Source organism: Brachyistius frenatus, unplaced genomic scaffold (genome assembly GCF_029030835.1).
Source record: "Brachyistius frenatus isolate BFR_SWC_R1_liver_20210118 unplaced genomic scaffold, ASM2903083v1 Contig_39, whole genome shotgun sequence".
Lineage (NCBI taxonomy): Eukaryota > Metazoa > Chordata > Actinopteri > Embiotocidae > Brachyistius > Brachyistius frenatus.
Window position 1 is genome coordinate 850,219 of NW_027210638.1, and position 22,097 is coordinate 872,315.

The 22,097-nt window shown below is 41.7% G+C and overlaps 1 protein-coding gene across 2 annotated transcripts in view; it reads right to left on the minus strand.

Moving 5' to 3' along the window:
- Positions 1-22,097, minus strand: part of ldlrad3 (low density lipoprotein receptor class A domain containing 3) — a 78,935-nt gene extending 56,838 nt beyond the window's left edge. For both annotated transcript variants that reach the window (XM_069701920.1, XM_069701919.1), the window contains exon 1: positions 22,036-22,097. In XM_069701920.1, the coding sequence (XP_069558021.1) occupies positions 22,036-22,090 (55 nt within the window). In that variant the 5' untranslated portion in view covers positions 22,091-22,097. The remainder of the gene's footprint in view (positions 1-22,035) is intronic.

A 22,097-nucleotide genomic window follows, 5' to 3' on the forward strand; every position in this document is an offset into this window, starting at 1 on the left:
GCTTTTTCAGTTTCCATGATTGAAACCTATTTTTCAATTACACACAACTTTTAATGGGGTAGCTATGCAAGCGGGAGGTTCTGAGGCGCAGCGGGGGGACGGAGGTGATTTGGCTGTCTCTTTCATTGTGTGAGTGTCTGTGTGTGGGAACGGGAGAGAGAAATTCCTAGAGAGAGGAAAAGACTCTCCATCCTGTTTCTTTGGCTCACTGAAGCATCCAGTGTAAATAAGCACGAGTGTAAAGAACCTGGTCTGCATCAATTAAAGACACCCGACAGACAGAGACACACACAGGCAGGGCAGCTTAAGCACAACGCAACATAGCAAGCGAGGCCTTAATGTGGGAAGATAGAGAAAAGGGTAGTCATGTATGGAAAACGGACAGCAAACCAGAACCATATGAAGCCGGCTACATTTAGGCGTCCGTCTCTATTAGATGCTCTTTAGCCTTTTTCAGCCTCTGAGGGTGAATCTGTTCTGTGACTCCAGTTGTTTTGGGGGGGAGGTGCCACTCGCTTCATAACCAACTATGCAGTTACTGCATTTGTAGTGTCAGTTGGCAACAAAACCTAAATGACTGACCAACTGACAATGAAGCTAAATGAGAAATTGAGCAAGACTCCGTTTTAAACTTGATTTCACTTAAGTGCGAGGAGTGTGCGAAGAACACAGACAGAACAAGTCAAGTCAGAAATGTTCACGTCAACGCATGCTATGCTCACTCGTGTCAGTCAGTAACGGAGTGTAAATGATGGAAAAAAAACAAAAGACAGAATAACGCAGATTTCAAATATAATTAGGCTTTTAAAAGTGCAACATCCAAAGTCGTTATGCCAATCCCAAAGGGCCTTTTTTTGCGTGTATAAAATGTATTTTCATGTGCTGCTCATGCCAGTTTTGTGGTGTATGCTGTAGCTATGTACACTAACTTGACACAAATAAAGTTGTGATGCATCTTCATAAAACATCGACAGTCAGCAAAAATATTGATCAGCAGTTCCTCATTAAATACACACATACCTGATTTGGTGCTATAAAATTGTATTGCTCATACAGAAGGTAAACATGTGGTGGACTGCATGTTGCATCACATTTTCCAAACATAAATACAAAATAAATTCCCATAACGATAAAACTAAAGGGAAATTTTGTCAGAGAAAGAACAAATGAAAAGACATACAGAATGTGAGCAGGAAACTACAAGTACTGAAAATGAAAAGTTCTTGCACTGAAAAAAAAAAGGGATATGCTTTGGGGAAAAAAAAATGCACAGTGGATGTGGGCATAAAACTTCTGCATGAAAGGATAAATTCCGATGTAATTTCTACTTAATAATCAAATGCAATGGAAAGTACCATCAAGCTCAAATTAGGAATTGCAGTAAAATTTTTAAAAAAATGCATTAATTTATCATGTATGCACAATGTTGTGTTACCACGTTCCATTTCTGACGTATTCACAATGCTACTTTCCCATATTTTCATTTGTTAAATGCCATGTCGTTGTGTATGTTGACTTTGTGTTGTGACTGGTTTACTCAATATGTAGGTCATCTGTTGCATTGATACTTTTATCAAGCACACAAAAAATAAGGCTTCCTCATAAAAGAGAAGTTGTCAGTCAGTCTTCCTGCACAATTCCTCTGTTGCTCCCAGAGTAGAGGATCAAGGGTATGAACGGTTCCGGACAGCCCAACATCTTCCTTGCTCCAGATTCTGCTGATATACATTTCTTACATCTACAGCCAGAATTGAAGAACTGAACGTAAACTCGTCCTCCAACGAAAATACAAATGTTTGTTGTTTTGCTTTTATAATTTGTATGGATTTCAGACCTCGTTTTCACTGTTCAGAGGATCCATTCTATTGCACGTCACCGGCCAGTTTCATTGACACAGCTGGGGACACAGCAACACTGGTACCTGCGGCTCTACAATGAAAGTAATCCTACGACCAGACAGGTCTTAAACAAATCTCAGATTTACCCAGTTGTAAAAAGCACACAAATAGAAATGAAAACAAAAGCTTCGTCACACCTGAATAGTCTGATTAATTCATAAACAGGATTTGAAAGACATGGTGTTGTGGGTAAAAATAAAAACCCTAAGCAGCTCTCCAAAACACACCTAACACCACGATAGGTAATAACGGAACTACTTCGCTAAATAAAGTGCTTTGTGACTGAACTCGGATAAAATGTGATGTGTAGAAACATTGCCAATACTGTAAAAGCAACACTCCTGCTCTCCTTACCAATATGACAGCAGTGTGAGTAAATCTTTTTTGACATGAGGTGCCTTTAATTGGAGAGATAATTGTGAACATACAGTTTGTTATCTAATCCTGATTATGATTACTGTCTAAGTGATCAAATGAGAAGGCGATAGAGTACAGACGCAGCATGGTTTGTCATTTTTAATCAAATCTAAAGTTGCGAGTTTTTTGGGGGGATGAGTAATGGAGACACATTGACTTCTCATTTGGTCATCATCACTTGGTTTGTTTACTGGAGATGAGAATACAGCCACACAGCTGAAGTCAATTATGCTGCTAATTTGTGATGCACTATTCTTCTGATTAGGATTCAGTGATGATTTAATATACCAGGAACAGATTGAAGATTCAGAATCAGTTTCAATGCTAAAACCTACGAGATATAATTAGGCTGGGGTACAGAACTTCGATACTTTCATGATACAGCCTAAGTTTCTTTGATACAATTTTGTATTGAAAAATACCTTTTCCCGTACCAAATTAACAAAAAGGCATATCTTTTGCTACATTTACGCATAGGAAATTCCATTAGAGTGTCAGTGAGCCAATGCAGTGTTTACCATACATGGGCTCTTATTGAGCGGCCCACCCTCGTAAATAAAATCACTCTTTAAATCTTACATTAAATCACCTCATTTCACTCTTTTCAAACAACATTTTTGCCACATACCTGAATGAGTTGCATGTGCTGCAGTAACAGGAGGCTTCTTAGGGCCTGATTTACTAAGATCTCAAACAATAGATACTAAATTGTGTTTATTCCAAAGGTTTGCACATTTATTCTGCACCCGTTTTGCAGGTGATTTACTAAGAGTAATTGTGTCTTTGATATCATGTGCAAATCGAAGTTAAATGCCGTGGGAATAACAAAAAGATCAATAGATGAAATTATGAGAAGATGGAAAGATATAAAAAATAAAAAAAACCAGCTTTTAATAAAACGTTGGCAAATGAAAGAGCAGGGCGGGTGGATGAGATTCCGCTACCAAACACCGATCAGCAGGTTCAGCTCTTTCTGTGATGAGCAGGTCAATTAGTTTCATTCAGTGCCTCGCGAGTGCTCTGGAACTTTTTGAAGTCACCTGTGAATTCTGCAGAATATCGCATTCGGGACCCGGGGCAGCACACCGGAAAAGCAGGACTGGGATATCCAAGCTGGAATGACCCAGAGGCAGGACAATGCTGAGTTGTAAGAAGTGTTTTTTAATTGCTGGTATTAGGTGGCTCCTCTTATCAATAATCATTTAGTTCATTCAATAACTCAAAAATGTCATCGCTGCACAAACGATATGTCTGTAAATGTTTTCTCTCTGTCATCTCAAAAATCTCTCCACGGGTGTAAAACCACGTTCTCTACGTATTCTTTGCTTTCCTGCGTCTCCTTCTCACCACAATAAGAGCAGCCGTCTCTCCAGATTTGCGCAGCTGATTAACACGTTCCTTTCAGTCGTACTAAAATACACACGCAATCACTTCTCCTATTTCTACTTTCAGGTTTAGTAAATATCATTGCGGGTGATAAATGTATGTATTTGCATTTCCCAGTATTTTGCACGTTCGAGTAGAAACACCCTATATTACATATGCATGCAGGCGAACACGCAAAATGGACGCGTGTTAAATTGCAAATTTGAAAGACACAATCCTCACTGCAGAGGTGTTTAGAGAACAAATCGCCACACATAGCAATAACTTGCATGTGAGCTGTTTGTGGAAAATCTGTAAATTGCAGCTTCTGGTGATAGCTTACATGCGAGATGTTTAGAGGACATCTATTAATTATAGTGATTGATTAAAAACTGCATCTCTTGTTTCTATCCCTACAAAGTCGCCTGTATCATTTGGTTTACACTAAGAAAGGGCACACTACTGGGGACAGTTATTATTTAGGTGATCAGTCTTACTGTGTAGCTGGACCTCGTGACGCTTATTGGTACAATAACATTAAATATTGTGCTGATATACCAGTTATATAATGTCTTCTTTTGTGCTCGACACTGAAGTAGAGGACTCCTATTAAATGGAAATGTCTCTTACGTTCATTCCATCTGCTCATTTTATGTCTGTCAGGGTACCAAGCACATACACACAGCCAGAGAGATATAGACAGAGCGGGGGAGGCGCAGTGAGCAAGCAAGTTAAACAAAAGCAGCATGGTTGCCACTGAAGAGAGCAAAATCATGTTTAAGAATCCTCCTCTGTCACCGGTCGGTGGTGTAGTGATATTCCGTTTTCCCCATATCACATTCAAAATATTCCTGTCACAAAGAAGCACTGTGCTTTCTGAGCTGCACACACATTTGTCTGCACAACTAGTGGCATGAAAATTTCAGTACACAAATGTCAACATCCCGAGGAAATGGACATTAATAAAAACAAGACTTTCTCAACCCACTCATCCTGCTGAATTTAACGCCAAACAATCCTAAAACCCAAAGCACCAAGCGTGCTTGGAAACAGCAGCTAAATTTAGTCTATGAAATAAAATGTGCGGTTTGAGTGGCTGTGTTCATATCAAAGTGTAATCAGACCAGCAACATTACAGTGGTGGGTGTGACGCAGCATGCCACTGCGCCTCAAGGCATCTCCATATTTGCATATTCATTGAGTTTGGAATTTTTTATGAGAAACAAGGACTACTTGTACTTTTAATCCTTTCCTTTAGTTTAGCAAACATGTTTTTATGGAGAAAAACATATTAGGCTAAATATTTTCAATGCAGAGTATTTTGTGTGCATGTATCTGGAAGGGATTCTAAGCTAGTTTAAACAAGGTTAAAAGGTTTCTTTTTCATGTTTAGTCCAAATTTGATACTTAAAAAAAAAAAGGAAGAATGGAAAAAACAATCCAAGATAGAAAAAAAACAAATTAAGACAATCGATCATGAATTGGGAGTCCAAGGACATCCCAAACAACCCTTCTGTCACCCGCTGTCAGACCAACTCTAGAAGGTTTTGAGCACCAACCCGCACGAGGAAAGCGTAATAAATCCTCAGCTGGATCAGCCACCTCGCTGGTCAGCTCTCTGTAGTTGAGCTGTCAGCCCAATTCCCCTATGTGCATCTGGAGAGAAACAAACAATGGACCACAAGCTGGTCCTCTCTATTGGATGAAGGAGGATAAGTCTGCAGAGTATCAGGAGCCAGTTGTTTGTAGGACTGGACACTGGCTCTCAAGGTAAAATATGATTATTCCTTAGGGAGGGAACGCTGAATATCTGCTTCAGATGTGCAAAACATACTCCTTGAAAGCAACTCAGTAAAGTTTGTTGTTTGATCAAAATTGAAAAGGAGGCAGGAGAGAGTATGAGTCATATTGTATAAACTCATTATTTTAGGACTAGCCTGGTAAATATATGCACACAATCAGAGTCTATCAACTTTAAAGTACTGTATACAAACTGAAAAGGCAAAATAAATGTAATTACATTGTCACTCATCTTGATATAATCCTTTTCCAACAAGGGTAATTTGGCAACATCAGAAAACCATTAAATGTCCTGAAATGTACTTTGTACATAAGTTATCTTAGTTTTTCACCGTTGGATCGATGATCTTGATAAAATATACCTAAATAAATGTAACTTTTCTGACCTCCTGTGGCTCATGCAGTGATCACAGACATTAAGGGAAGCTCCACACAAAATTAAGCAGGCTGCACCACATGGGCTTTGCCTCAAAGGTTCATTGACAGTGCAGCGGGAGGCTGTCTGGGGCTTGCTTCACAAGCCTTCTGTTCTCTGCCTAAAAATGTAAACAAAATGTGTTCAAGTAGAATATGAACTTTATAAAGTGAGAGAGTCACTGTGTATATTTCTTGCCTGCACTCAGTTCTTTACATCCCTTGCAAGGCAGGGACTTCTTGGCCTACCAGCATAAAGTGCGTTCCAGCATTTGTGAGGTTCAAAAGAAACAGCCTTGATAATGATGTAAATTTAGTTATAAAATGTCTGATGATAGCCAATTTATTTTTGGATTCAGTATAAAAAAAAAAAGTAAATTCCACGAGGATGTGACCACCGAGCAACGAGCAGGCTTCCATAAGGGAGGGGCTTTGACAAACCCTCTTAAAAGCTTCAGCCTTGTTAAAGAGGCTGCATTATTGATGGTGCATCTGTGGGCTGAAATAGCACCGGAGTGAGTTGAGCGAAGCAGAGAGACAAAGAGAGAAAGAAAGAAAGAGAGTAACAGAGGAGGGAGAAAATTAATGTCAGAGAACTGAGATTTTGGGAGAAAACATATATGTTTACTTGTTTTACATGTTTATAGAATGTTGAACTTCTGATGATCCACTGATGATGGCTGCTTTAAAAGATATTCCCCAAAATTCCAATTATGCACACCCCAGAATGCGAACCACCCATTGACCATTTCAAAAAATTGCTGGGTGCTGGAAGCGATCATATTTGGACAAGGAGAGAGGGGTTAATCTGACAGAACACAAGGACACAATGCCCCGTCCACCTATACCGTAAATCTGACTGCATCCCAGACATGTCAGTCAAACCAGGCACACCCCGAAACATACCTCTCTTTGAGTCCTAATATCTAATTAATGATGGAACCATTTACAGAGGGACACCAGGACACTGATCAGAAGGAGTGAATTGAACTAATGACATTATAATATATATAAAAAAAAAAAATATTGACTTTGTATTCTATTCGAGAAATTTAAGAGGTTGTTTTGGAGACAACCCCTAGTGGCCCTCAAAGATATTGCACTTCATGGCATTCCTGCATTGGCTTCACTTTACAAACCTGAAGACTACGTCCACTTTTATATCCAGTCTATGGCACAGACACTCTATTGAAAAGGTTGTGGCTTAACCCGCGGAAATGTAAACTCCTGCAGGGTAATAGGTGGGTCAGTGGAGAAAATAAATAAATAATAAACAAATTGTTTCTCTCATCTGAGCGACGCTGAATGGCTGTATATATATATATATATATATATATATATATATATATATATATATATATATATATATATATGTACGCTTGTAATGGACCGCTTGTTCCAGAAATTACTTCCTGCAATGGATTCCCTAAAGCTATTTCTGTGTTCTTACTTATGGCTACACAAAAGGCTGAAGGACACATAAAGATGCACACAAAGTAGCAAACACAGCTCCCTGGCAACATGAGCATAGCAACGTGTTTCACCAGCTGTTATTATGTAATAATTTAGTGGCCACTCTTTCATCAAACAGGCCATGCCTTTGAATCTGTGGAATGATGACTGACCAAATTAGCCTGGCTTGGATAAATAAGGCTCCATTAATCACACACTGGTCTCCCATTAAAGTGGGATCACAGATCACAGTGAGCCTTTAATCCCATAGCATTAGTTTATTTTTGTTATTTATGGGTTCATCTGCGGTTACATTAAAATGGAGATCAGAACGTAAATGCATTACAATGCACGCTCAATACTGAGGACATCAAATCCAGCGCGTCAATGTTACTGGTTACTCGCACACTGGCGGTAAAAGGCACTTTTAGAGAAGTTGTTTTGTTGCAATTTTCTTTTAACCACTTGGCTTGAGTTGCAGATAGGCAATTGTCCATCTAATCCTCTAAGAGATGACAGCAGCAATTTCAACAGAATCCTAGCCTATTAACATCACCTTGGGATTACCTTCACAGCAAGGAGTAGCGGATGGAGGGAAGGAAAGGATGAGGTGGAGGACGATGAGTAAAATGAGATTTAGATGTTTGGAACTGTGGGAAAGCTGCTCACTGCACCGAGTGTAGAGAAAAGGCAGTGCTGTTGAGACAGATGGACAGAAATAAACAAAACAAAAAGGCACAGATAAGACCAAGAAAAGTATGCACAAGTACACACAATGTCAGCCTGAAAGACATCTTCCTTTTGTGTTTGTATTTCTTCATCAGTCCCAAGAAGAAGCTTCCCCTGTCAAACAAACATCTGTTCCATTAATTCTGATTCCCTGCACTAGCCACCAGCGGCACAAACCTAAATGTCAACACTTCCCTGCATCTCTTTCATCATGCAGTCAACTGTCGCAGAACACACTGGTAAACAGCACGTACCCTTCATCCACCTCTATGCAGCAAGACCCCTCACTGAGCAAATTGGCATTTCAGCAGAGCCAGCCTGATAGTGAGGAATGATGCAGTGCCACATAGGAAATCTGCCAGAGATGACCTTACATTACACCCGTGAGACTCTCTCACACCGTTTTTCCGTTTGCTTTTCGGTGTAGATGATGAGTTTTGAACAAGACGGGGGGGAAACATCAAATAAAAGAAATGCAAACACATTTCTTAGAGTAAGATAAACAAAATTGATATAAGATTTAACCTTTCTAAATGCCCAATGAGCTGGAAAACAACAAGCCGAAACTTAAATGTCATAGGCACTGTATATGGGGTGAGAGTGGATCTAATTTTATAAAGCCATTGTTTAAGAGATGGAAATCGAACTATTAATTCTTCTTAGAGCACGCTGGCTCATTATGCAGCGTGGAGAAGATGTACTGTAGCAGAGGGTGCGATGAGAGGAGTGAGAAGGAGGAGGAGGAGAATTTGCACCCTTTTGCTTAAAAAGTGCCTAGGGAGAGAGGGAGAAGAGCAATAAAATGATGGAAACGAGGAGCGCACAAAAAAAAAAAAAAAAAAAAAAAAAAAAACAGGCAAAGACTGCCTTTGTCTGTCTCCCAGTCTTCAAGTAATGAACTCCTAATTGTGTAGCCAGGCCATGGAGTCACTGCAGGGGTTGAAAAGCAGCAGGAATTAACTATATCTGCCAAACGCAGCAGGGAGAGAGAGCGATAGTGGAACAGAAAGAGAGAGCACAAGGTGAATGGGAGAAGAAATAAAGGGATGTGATATTGAGACACTACATTAAGAAGACGGGGTAAAGGGGAAATGACGAGGGCATTACAATGAAAATATGTATTTCAACAGAATGCAGATGAGGGGAAAAGAGCACCAACGGCCCTCGACTACCTCGTCTCCGGTGTCGGTCTCTTCTCACTCCGTGTAATATAGTATCTACTCAACCGAATAGTAATGAGTAAAAGTGGTGTTAAGTCGAATGGAGGGCCTTGGTTTAACAGGCGGAGGGTTTATGAATAGCTCCTACAGTGGCAGCAGATGCTGTAAATAAAGTTCATTCCAATAGGATTTCAGTCTATGTGCTGTCTGTTAAAGGCCAAGCTGGAGTCAGATGAAATTTGACAGGAAAATGCACGAATGCTGATGAGAAAGGTCGTGACAGTACACGGTGACCAATTTTTCCCCAACTGGTAATTACAGTCAGGGCAATGAGTTCACAGCCGAGGGACATCTCACTTTCTATTTCCCTCTGCTGAGCTTTTTTCTCCCTCCTCTGCGGGATCAAAAGTGGATGTGGAAGAGGTTTTAATTTGTGTGTTTTTCCGTGTCTTTGTGTGTTTGACTGTGTGTACTTAAGCAGGTGCGCGTACAGTATTGATTCATCTAAATCTATACCGACATGACTGCAGCGTCGACTGCCCCCATTGTGTCTCCCGGTTGCTCTACTTCATTCTTCTTTGCTGGCTTGACTTTTCATGTCATACTCAGACCTGTAATTCTGTGATACAGAGCCCTACATATCTATGTTGTCATGGTAATGGCTAAAAAGTACTCTCACACTGCACACACTGAGAAAAAGCACCATGGTCTCGCAACCGTTTGCCTTTCATCACGTAACACGTCGGTGCACTTTGCTGCTCAATATTACGTGCGGACTCGCGTACAGAGCTGCAGTGCCTTGAAGCCTCTGTAGCCTCTCATCTTCTCTGACCTTCTTCCGCGTTAGCCATTGTTTCTGATGGCCTTTGCTCGACACGTATTTTCTTCAGTGGCTTGCTGACCAGGTGACTGAACACGCATCAGTCTGCACCAGCGATTAGCGCCATCCACCTCATTTCTCTTCACTGCCGCGACACGAGTACCATCTGTGGTAATGGCATGAGGGCTGGTGGATGTGGGTGGAGGAGGTGGCTGGTCTGACAGAGACACACTGCTCAAAGTGCTCAGCACAGCACCGGTAAAGACACCAAACCAAATGCAAACGAATGGCTCGCTGTGAAAGTAGCTTTGGGGCTGGTTTTAGAAGGGTTTTTTTGTTTTTTTTTTTCCTCCAGTGGGTTTATGTGCTTTCATGTTAGTTTGTGCAAGTTAATTAATTAATTAATTGTGCGGTAATGTGCCGTTCTATGCCTGTATGAATGTTTCACTAACAGTGTACAAAAAGCATGACTGGATGTCATGTATGTTTGTCATTATATGAAAGTACCTGCCTGTTGCAAAGTTTCTCTCAAGCACCTTTTGCAAAGTGTCAACACTATAACCATTTACGTGTGCGTGTGTTTGTGAGTGTGTGCAAATGCAGTGAAGAATGTGTGACTGGCTGCAGAGGTCAGTCAAGGAGGAATCTATCATAATCCATCATAATCAGCTGCTGTGCTGTTCCTTCAGGACAGATGAGTTCCTGACCCGTAGCGGACACGGTGGAGATGGGAATCACATGAGGGTGAAATATGATGTTTACCAGCTTGACTGTTTTTTTTTTTATCAGACATTTTCAACTCTATCGATGGCTGCATGGACAACGCAAGCAGGTCAAAGCCGCTATACAGTTTTGTAGTTATTGAAAAAGCATAGGACATTTCTGTGCACTTTGTTTCCAGTGAATGCAATTCTTTGTATTTTGGAAGTGTCAGTTCGGAAATGTAGCCGCATCAGAAAGAAGGAGTGACAATCCAGATAAAGCAAATACTGTATCTGGGCATACATTTCGTATTAGTATATTTTATGGTATATTTGTGCAGTTACGTTTAATTAATCGATACCTTTAGGAATTAAGCTGTTTGATTAAGGCTAGATCATATTGTTACTGTAGTTGCACAGGTATGAGGAATGAGAAGCACACAAGGGGCTTGGGTTGCCTGTTCTGCAGTTGGTCGACACAGTATTTATCATGAGGAAACTCTCAGTGACACTGTATCAAAAGCTGCCAACTTAAGCTACAATGCTGATGTTGCTACCTGGAGATTGTGGCTGTTGCTGATATACGAGCAAATATACCTTGTCTGGTCTAAATAAAAGATCAAATTGTTTTTGTAAAGTTCTTCGAGTTTAAAAAACACAGCTATATGACACAGTATATCATATTATGTGTCATGTAAAAGAATAGGTCAGGTATCACTGAAGTAAAGGACACACACATATATTGTGCATATATTATATGTTTACATATACAGTATGCTGTGTATAGATATAATTTTTATATATATATACATACAGACCACTTCTGTCAGTGGTACACTGCAGGACATCAAAAACCTTGGAATGCCATTACACAAGTCTCCAGAGTGCCCTAACTCTGAAGTACATTAATATAAAGATCCATTCAAGTCTATTGAAATCCCACCAATCCTTCATTACGTATCTGGAGTCATTAGGCGCAGGACGGCCAGCCTGACATATCGTCCTGGGCATATAAGAAATTAGTCAAATCCTCGGCCTGCAGCTTCTCATTAGAGCGGGCTGCAGGGAGACGGACTCAATTACCATCTCTGACACACCAGACCCCCCGCAAAACTAATTGTTCTGTTCTAATAATTGACCTAAGCTAGGCCTGACCTTCTTGCCCTGCCCCCTTTATACCAGACTGACCTCAACTTTCACTTGCCCTCCTGTACTTCTGTTAAGTCTCTTCTCGATCTTAAATACGAGAAGCAAAAAATGTGTTCTTTCTCTTCATTCCTGAGGAGCTTCGGGAACTCCCTTCTGTCCTTGGTATTCACCGAAGAATTAAAAAGATTTCATTTTGAGGCGCAGCGCTGGGGGGATGTTGCCAAGCCATGGTTGACAGGGAAGCGGCATTAAGGCAATTAACATGGGCTTTGCATTTGATTCTGGCTGGCGAGACTGCCTCTGTAAACAGCAGGCGGGATCGGGTGATTAGTTCCTGTGAAGATGAGCGCCTCGCCTCCTCTGGTCCCTGTCCAAGAGAGGATTACCCTTTATACATATTGCACATACACTCTGTGCCTTTTACACACACAAACACACGCACACGCACGCACACACACACACACACACACACACACACACTGACTCAAAGGAACGGTACCAGAAGAAAGACAACCGTGGGAAATCAAAGCATGTGCACACTTGAAGATAGGGGCTGACAGCTCACGGGGTTAAGCCATGTTTGTGGCATGACAGAGGTGGAACCTTGTCTCTTCCACAAATTAACTTCAAGCGTGTGTATAAAATGTACCTCTCCTTCCTCAGTCAGACAGCGAAATTATCCCCAGCTGTTTTGACCCTTTTATCATCCATTTAACACGGAGACTAATTCCTTGGATTCAGCTCTATTTAATGAGCAGGGTTTCAGGTATGTAATAATGGGAAATTCAATATCAATATCAAGGGGTCTTGAGTCGAAGCTCTGAAATTAATTGTGACAAATTGGCAATTATTTCAAGTTGGACGAATTGAGATTGATCTTATTTGTTCATTTATGCACTCGCCTAGAGGAGTAGCATCAAGTGCATAATAGCTCTTATGTCCCGAGATTGGAATTTCACCCGGGAGGTTGCCAAATCAAACGTGCGTCCGCGTGGGTGAACACGCAGTAATAGGTGAAGAGAATTCAATTGGCACTGTCAACTAAATGTCAATCTGGCGCAAAAAGAAGTGCAGGTCGCATCTCTCCCTTCTGATTTTCCCTTTAGATGGAGGTGGATATCAGAGTAAGAGAGAGGCTTAGCTGTCCTCTCCTCTCACTCCGTCACGGCTGGCCAAACACTGGTGCTGCCAGCAGAGGTTTCTGAAATAAGGCACAAAATGGCATGCAAACGTCTCTGTGGCAGAAATATGACACATCATCTTCCAGTTGAAACCTCAAAAGAATCTGCCACATTGCTATCAATAAGACATAAAGATATGCTATGTTCATGCGGGGGGGGGGGGGGAAGGAATTTCATTGCCGTCTGTGAATTTCACACTCTGCAGCACCTCAATTATAATTGTGAGTTTCACTTCAGCAAATGGCTTGTTTCATGAGCCAGCATTTCTCATGTGTTAGTCCCGGGCTTAGAGTCTACCCCTGACCTAATGACCAATCGTAAATTACTGTGTTGTGTAATACAGGGAGAAAAGAGTTCTTCCAAAAGTCTCCGTAATCCTGAAGATTAATCTAATCCTGCAGATGAATGCATTAGCAGTAACGCTAACGCCTCTAAAACACATTTCACCTAAAATGCTATTAAGACAATTTGCATATTTATCACACAACAATGAATGCTTGTAATCAGACTTGGCACACAAAAGAGATAAACATGGAAAATAATGTCTGTGTGATTGCAATCCAAAAACCGTGTCGAGTCAAAATAAACATTTTCCTTATGATTAGATGTTTGGAAAATTGCACCTAATTACAGCACAGGATGGTGCTGGGCCGCTTGGCAGAATGATGCAACTTCCAGAGCTGTGTCACAATTACAAAACAATTATATATGAGGCTAAAGGTGGATCCACAATAAGGTTTGGTGCTGCAAAATTATAACCGCAAACGTTTGTCAGCTGACATGTACAATCTCCAAATATAGGCACACACACAAAAAAAACGCATTTGGCAGCATAGAAAATAAACATATAAAAAGAACCTTGGTACATTTTCAAGGCCATGGTTATCACAATATCTCAAGGGACGTATCAAAGTCATGTGAAGATCCAAAAATATAGAACCACGTTATATTTTCACACCAGTCCACAAACAAACAGAGGGTCAGTTATCTATGTTCCTCTCTGGGTTTTTGTTGACCTTTAAGGTAATGTTTGTTTGGTTTGACAGAGGGATGTTGGAATTTCAGTCCAAAATAGCCTGTCCGTGTCCACACTGGCTGCCACGGCGGCTGTGAGACGCAGTACAGCAAATGACTGCTGATCACGGGGGACAGCAGGGGAGCCAGCTGTCAGCGTGCCAGGATTCGTTCCCCGTCTGACAGCAGGCAAAGCAACACAGGGGACACATAACAGCAGGTCATTCTCCTCTCAGAGGGCACACCTTGGATGAAGATAAAAAAAAAAAAAAAAGGTGGGGAAACCAGGGTGGTTGGGCATGGCAAAACTGAGCAAATGCTGGGTAAACTTCAAACAAATAAATCTCTAACACCAGCTGTGTCCCAACTGATGGCTTCGATCCTTCACAGTCCGCGTTTCTAGGCGGAATACATCATATCGGGTGAACATATTCAAGGTCAACCACTTTTAAAAGACTCAAAACTTTGAACAAGAGTCCAACAACAGACTGACAGCAATCCAGTCTGCTGCTTGACAGCTCAAGCTTTGTCAAAAAAAAAAAATGTAGTAGGTAATATAAAATACTCAATCAAAAATCATCAGCTTGCAATTACAGTCCACTGTGAGAGTGTTGCACTGGGACCTACATATCAACCCTGGACAAGTTTCCTCCAACTATAAAACGAAACAACATAATGAGTAAACACTTACGTGTTAATTCACCTTGATATTTTATAACCACAGTACACACATAAAAGCGTTTGTCCACAGAGATGTCGGCAGCAGAACAACTCATGCACGTGTCAGGACTCCATTTTTTTTTTTAAAGCTTTAAACTAAACTAAATCAAGGAGCAGAGAAGGTGTGTCAGGTAAGATCCCATTCATCATGGACTGTCTTTTGGTGACTCTAGGTTGAAAATTGACCTGTGGTGGCCTGGGACCAATGTGTATGCAGAGACTCATTAGGATTAGAAGGGGGAGAGTGTAACCCAGGTTATTTTCTGTGGCAGCGATTTACGGATGGCCCCTAAACGCCTCACGTGTGGGCTATCTGCAGACGCTTGGTGGGCAGCTGAGCACAGGGAAGCCTCTAGTCCCCACTGAGTTACTGCAGCAAACGCAACTCAGACAGGTATGCTGTCAGAGGGTAGTTTGATAAGAGTTAAATGAGGCGTTGTAATGTGAGCTTTACCTACTTTGATAGTAGAGCCTATTGTATGTTTAAGAAAGACTGTATTGGCTCAATGATGCTGATGAGATCTCCTCCTTAAGATACCAAAATTTTGAAACTGAATAACAGCATTTTCTAATAGAAGATGGTATCATAGCAAGTCAGTCGGTGCCATAAAAGTACCGAAGCTCGGCATACGACTTTTATGAATTCATCAGCATATTTAACTTGTGCTCGACGAAACATAGCAAGTACAAACACAATGGTGACACCCCAGATACACCGATCCAGCCAGGGTCTCACGCTGCTGTTACGTGCCACAAACGCTCTCTTGTGTAGCAGCTCGCTCATGCACTTCACCGCTTTCTTTGACAGTCGTCGCCGTACACAATACACACATAATACAGATCAGTGGATAAGCTCCACGTGATATTCCATCTGTACTAGATTTTATTTCAGCGGTAGAATTACTTCATTTAGATTAAATACGCAACGGATGTCAGATGTGACTGCTCTGCTGATCATTCTTTTTCACCGTTAATCCTTCCGAGACAACGAAAAGGATGCTGCAGCTATAACTATCTCACCGTGAACAGGCTGTCTCTACCCCTTAAGGGTTCTTCAAAACTGTAAAACAATGGGACGTCAGTTGAGGAGAGAGAGACCCTGTTTGAACTGAAAAGAGGAGCAGAGAAAAGAAAAAAGAAAAAGCCACATGGGGTTCTCACCTCTGGGAAAAACTGAAAACATGGAGGGAGTAGAATATACAGTTTCCCCAGTTAACAACAGTCCACTGAAAAACTTCACAGTAACGGGGAGATCTGTTATCTTTTCTCTGCCGCTCATGCAATATATTTGCATGTGCTGTAAAAAAAAAAAAAAAAAAAAAAAAGTCACCGACAGACTGCACCGGTCTTAAAAATGCTCCGAAAGCATGTACTGCTTAGGGCATTAGTTGTAAACAAACTTCTCAGCACATCTCAAGTTACCTTTAGGGTCTGGCACTTTGGACAGTTAAAAATCAACATCTTGCACAAACTGTACTCACAGTTTACCCCACAGGGAATAACTAAATGTAGTATACAGTGTAGTGATGGTTGAGAAAACAATATATTTGGTGAAGAGTGAGAACACCAGATATTCATAGGCCAACAAAAAGCAAAAATCGAATGGCTAGTATTCCTGGAAAAAAAACAAACTCTCTTCGGTAATTAAGCAGATTCATCCCAGGTTTGATCTTGGCACCCAAGGAGAAGGTGGATCAATGAAGGGCAACCATCAGGGATTAGCTAAGCCTCTGCAACACCGCATGGCAAATTAGTTCAAATCAATCCAAAATCAATATGTAATGAGCTGTCTCCTGACTTTTTCCAGCACGTTTCACTCCTGTCTGTTTCTCTCCCGTCTCTTTCGATTCATACACACCAGGGTTCATTAAATATTTACCATCATGACTTATAGATCGGAGATGCTGAAAGAAACTGGACAGAGCTTTAACATGCCCTGCAGAAACATAATATGATGTGTACCTAATGGTCACAGATCCAACTATGGACAATTGCTTTATTGGTGAAAGTCATAAACATAAATGAGCAGTGATGTTTGACTGATACAATATACGCCGACGCCAGTTGAAGCCGCCCTGTTACCGAGGTCTGAAACACGACTCCGGTCACGTGGCTTTGTTTAAAAACTCTGGGATCCGAAGCCACGGTGGCCCTCCTTAATCCCAGGCCTTCTCAGCATTTGCAACTAAGCCTGGAAGCATATCAACCATGTCAGCCAGTGGAAAAAAAAAAAAACCAAAAAAACCCGCACCACCTCTTTCCCTCTTTCCAAAGACACGCAAAGATAAGCACAGACACACAGCGGTGTATCGGGCCAACTGGCCTGTCTCTGAGAAGCCACAGCGCAGAAACACAAAGCACAATAAGCAGGAGACAATGTGATTCTGTTTTCCTATTCAATAAGAGAAATGACCCGGATAGTATCCCACCACCTGGCCAGTGTGTGTGTGTGTGTGTGTGTGTGTGTGTGTGTGTGTGCGTGCGTGTGTGTGTGTGTGTGTGGCAGTTAAATGGAGCGCACATTGTGTTGATCAAGCAGATACTTCAGCGTGTCAGTCTGTAAGCGCGGTGTGGACGTTTTACAGTCAAGACATTTGAAAAAAAACACACAAAAAACCAGACGTTCGTCAGTAAATGATTTGCAGATTCAGATGCACTCTGTGTGTTTCGCAGCAACACGTCGGTCGTCAGCGTTTCATTCAATATTCCTCAATGGTTGAAGCGAGACATGGACTTTGACGGCTCTGGCTTGTTCAAGGTAACCGGTAGAAAATATCAATCAGAGGATGTTAACACAGTCGGTGCAAGTAAAGCGTAACTACATAAAAACAAGCTCGAATTTGCTCCTGTGTAAATAATGTAGGTCAATATAAATAAATTAACTTTAATACAATAGTACATTCATACATTCAGAGAGAGTGTTATCGAGTGGTCATATGTGTTCAGGAAATTAATTGCACTCACTTATATAGTCATTTACTCATCGGAGTGTTTGCAGATCTGAAACACGTGAAGTTGCAATTGTGCGTACGTAGCAACATATTTTGATTTTACAGTGTGTATATGAGAGAGAAAAAAAACAACACTCCAACGTGAGAAAGCACACCGCCATCATTCCCACATATTTCAGTTGCCTTCCTATTTTTAGAGCACGGTGAGAAATTCAGCCAACATGATTTTCTGTGCCATATCTTCAAATGTCAATATTGTGATTAGCATTTTAATAGGTATTGCCAAGCCCCAAATGCCAAATTGATTTTGAATTTGCAGTATACCTTTATTAATTTCTGGGCTAAATGTCAAATTAAATGCAAAATATTGTTACGGAGCACCTAATTTAGACCTAATATTATCGGTTTATATTTAGGCTAGAACATTAACCAATACTCTGGTAATACTGCTGCTGGTGAGGATAACAATAAAACACACACACACACACACACATCTACCTGACATTATTACCCTGGTCAGGCTAAAAGATAAATTGTACCTTGTAAACAATGAAACTGATCGCTTTCCGCCCTCAGTCTTGATGTAAATCTGTGGGGGGGGGGGGGGTGTATGTTTCTCCCTCCACTTCCCATAAATATCTGCTTCCAAGCTCAGTTTGTTTTTGATACTGAAACTCTTAAACATTTGAATGTTTCGACACCCAGACTCATTGTCACAAAATCCCAACATGTGCTCGCCTTCTCCCCTGCATCGCTTCCAGCAGAAGGAAGTTGTTATCAAGCTGTTGCTCGATTAGATCTAATACAGTCTGGTGTTTACATGACGCACTTAATTGGAACAAATGTGCGACAAAAGTGATGGCCGCATCACGTGTTTGATCGGTTCCCCGAAGATGGATCTCCGTCGTCTGGTGTGCGCAGCGGTTGCCATCGATGCAAACAGCTGACCCAAAATTCAGAATGATTTCCATCAGACTGGAAGAAAGTGGGCGTGTAACCACAGCTGCTGAAGTTGTTTATTCAAAGCTGACAACGCATAGAGCCGTACAGAAGAAAACAAAGCACAGAAATAGTGTGGGAGAAAATGTCCAACATTAATCACAGGTGCAAGCTCCTTTGCTGCAGCAGACCAAACCAGAGTGGGCTTTGGCAGCTCCACTCTAAATCTCCGTTCCACTCCTAATATAATCAAATTTGCACCTCACTGTCGCCGACATAAGCGAAAACATGTTGCCTTTTCACACCAGACATTTCGACTTGTCATAGTATGAGATCACAGGTGTTGCATGTCACATTAATGACAGCTCAATTATATTCCAGTGTCCCAGTGAGCCCACGACACTGCGACAATTCACAAATACCAGGACCCTGAAACTAACACAGCTTCAGCAGGTAGGGGACGGGTGAAGAAAACGACTCGCGCAGGAATCATAGTTCTCATCTTCTATGATTCTGAATCTTTTTTTTTTATTTTTATTTTATACACTTTATTAATCCCCGAGGGGAAATTTCTTCACTACAGCAGGGGGGCTCTCAGGGGGGACATGCTGCAGCAGGCTGCCACTAGCGCGGCGCCAGGTAACCTGACCTGAGGTGCATGTTTTTTGGATGATGGGAGGAAGCCGGAGAACCCGGAGAGAACCCACGCAAGCACAGGGAGAACATGCAAACTCCGCACAGAAAGGCCCAGGACCGGATTCGAACCCGGAACCTTTTTTTGCTGTGAGGTGACAGTGCTAACCAACTGCACCACCGTGCCGCCCAAATCGATCCACAAATGCCAGAAATCGTTGGAATAATGCGAACATTATGTGGATGAAGTTCATCTCCGAAGGCACAGGGCAGCAACCAGACTGTGACCCTCATCAAAACCGGTTAGCTCAACTGTCAGTTATGTTTCATTTGCAGGCCAGTGGGCAAAGGAGAGGAGACACACTGGTCCGCAGTCAAGACTCAAAATACAAGGTCCTGCTTTCTTTTTAATGACTTAAACGTGACGCCAATAATTGAAATTGAATTCTGAAACCGCTTCCCAGTCTATCAGAAAGCGTCAAATCAATCTCCCACGCCTGTGCTTTTCATACCGTGACACTTTCGTAAACAAGACCGACGGAACCGGCAGCATCAGGAGCTTTTTTTTTTTTTTTTTTTTTTTTAACTACGCCCATTTAAAGCCCCTGCAATATCTGTTTAAGCCATTTTGTTGTTGGATACTGTAGAAGTGACTAAAGTTCACCTCAAATCCTGTTGACATCAAAATAAACACGGCTCTGATTGTTACACCCCATACAAAACTACACATTTTCAACCAAAGACAATAAAAGTAAGTCCACCATCTTTGCTCTTAAGCACGTGATCTAGCTGATAATGTAACTTTTTGATTTGATTTTGATTTGATACACTTTATTAATCCCCGAGGGGAAATTTCTTCACTACAGCAGGGGGGCTCTCAGGGGGGAGCTGCTGCAGCAGGCTGCCACTAGCGCGGCGCCAGGTAACCGGACCTGAGGTACATGTTTTTGGATGATGGGAGGAAGCCGGAGAACCCGGAGAGAACCCACGCAAGCACAGGGAGAACATGCAAACTCCGCACAGAAAGGCCCAGGACCGGATTCGAACCCGGAACCTTTTTTGCTGTGAGATGACAGTGCTAACCACTGCACCACCGTGCCGCCCATATGCATATCTGGATTATGGATACTAAGGTTACTTGCTCATACATGTGTAGAGTAACCACACCCGTAAAATTGTAAAAGCTGCAACAATTCGTCAACTAATCAATTAGTTTGACTCAAGATTCATCTCTGACTATTTTGATAGCTGATTAATCATTTTGAATCATCTGTTAATGAAAAAGTTTAGGTGTGGGAGGTGGTACTTAAAAGATTAGACAGAGAACTTTCCTGTTTGATAAAAACCTATAATTGGGGCTGGCTCCGATGACCCCGAACCATCCCTTAGTGATGCTCTCTTTTTGCTCTCCATTCTTTTTATGAGCCAATATTGCATGTTTTATTTGAACATTTCCTTAGCAATGATATATGAATGCATTTGTATTATTCTATTGACTGTAGTTGCAAAGTTTATTGGGACCATGTTCCATGGTGATTTAGCACTGTAAATAAAAAAAATAAAACAATTTGATAAAAATGCCAACATTTTCAGATTACAGTTTTTTTTTTTTAATTGTGAATATTTTTTGGGTTGCTTTTGTCTTTCATGATAACAAACTGAATATTTTGTTCGTTGTGGACCGTCGGTTGGTACAAAACAAGACATTAAGACGACACCTCGGGCTTTGGGAAACACCGGTCGACACTATCACCATCTTCTGAAAGTTAAAAGACCAAATAACTAATCGATTAATCAACAAATTATTTTGATAACGAAAATAATTGATAACTGTCGTGATCAGGATCAGAATACAACGTTGAGACTGTTTTTTGGGTTGTTTTTTTTTAAAAGTCGTATCGGTTTGTCACACGTGTTAGTCAAAAGGCCATCGTTGAAATGGACAGGTCGTTTTTCAGCCCATTGGTAATGACCAGCGGATGTGTGAATGTCACTGTTTAGAACAGCAGCTCACGTCTCTATCTTGCACATGTGAAAGGAGTTAAGCGCCAACTGGCTGTCCTAAGTATAAACTCCCGGTGAAGCGTCCTTCACGGGGCCCCCAGCTGCCGTGGCCGGCGGGGGGGGGGGCTGGGGAACAGATTGACTTGTCAACACTGGCCTGTCAACAACCTCTCGGTCATTTACGTGGCGGGGGGGGGAGGAGGCTACAGCCGGTGAACGGATAGGGCACACAAGGGTGTCTCTTACAAAAATATTCTCACTCAGAGGTGAGGAGGACACGCAACCAGTGCAACGCATTCGGCATGCACGAACAAATCCGAAGCTGAAGCTGCTGCTGCTGCTGCTCCGGCCGCTAACGCTCCCAATTTCCAGACGAAAACAAAAAGCCAATTCAAGTCGGTGGAAATGAAAAAGTCTTGATAACTTCTTTTCGCGACGCCGCTCCAATAAGTTTGAGCGAGCTCGTCGCAGAGGGGGGGAAAAAAAAAAAAGAAAAAAGAAACATATGAGGAGAAAACCAGACAGCGAACGGTTCCAAAGATTTTGCATTCCCAACCCCCTCCTCCTCCTCCTCCTCCTCTTCCTCCTCATCTAACCCACCCGTACTGAAGCGTGTCCACGCCGTGACAACATTAGTTTCCGTGTGCTTTTTTGTTTGTTTTAAAAAAAAAAAAAAAAAAGAACTTACCAACAGTTCTTGAGCCGGACCCCGAACCAAGCAGAAGGTACCAGATCCACATCATACGGTCG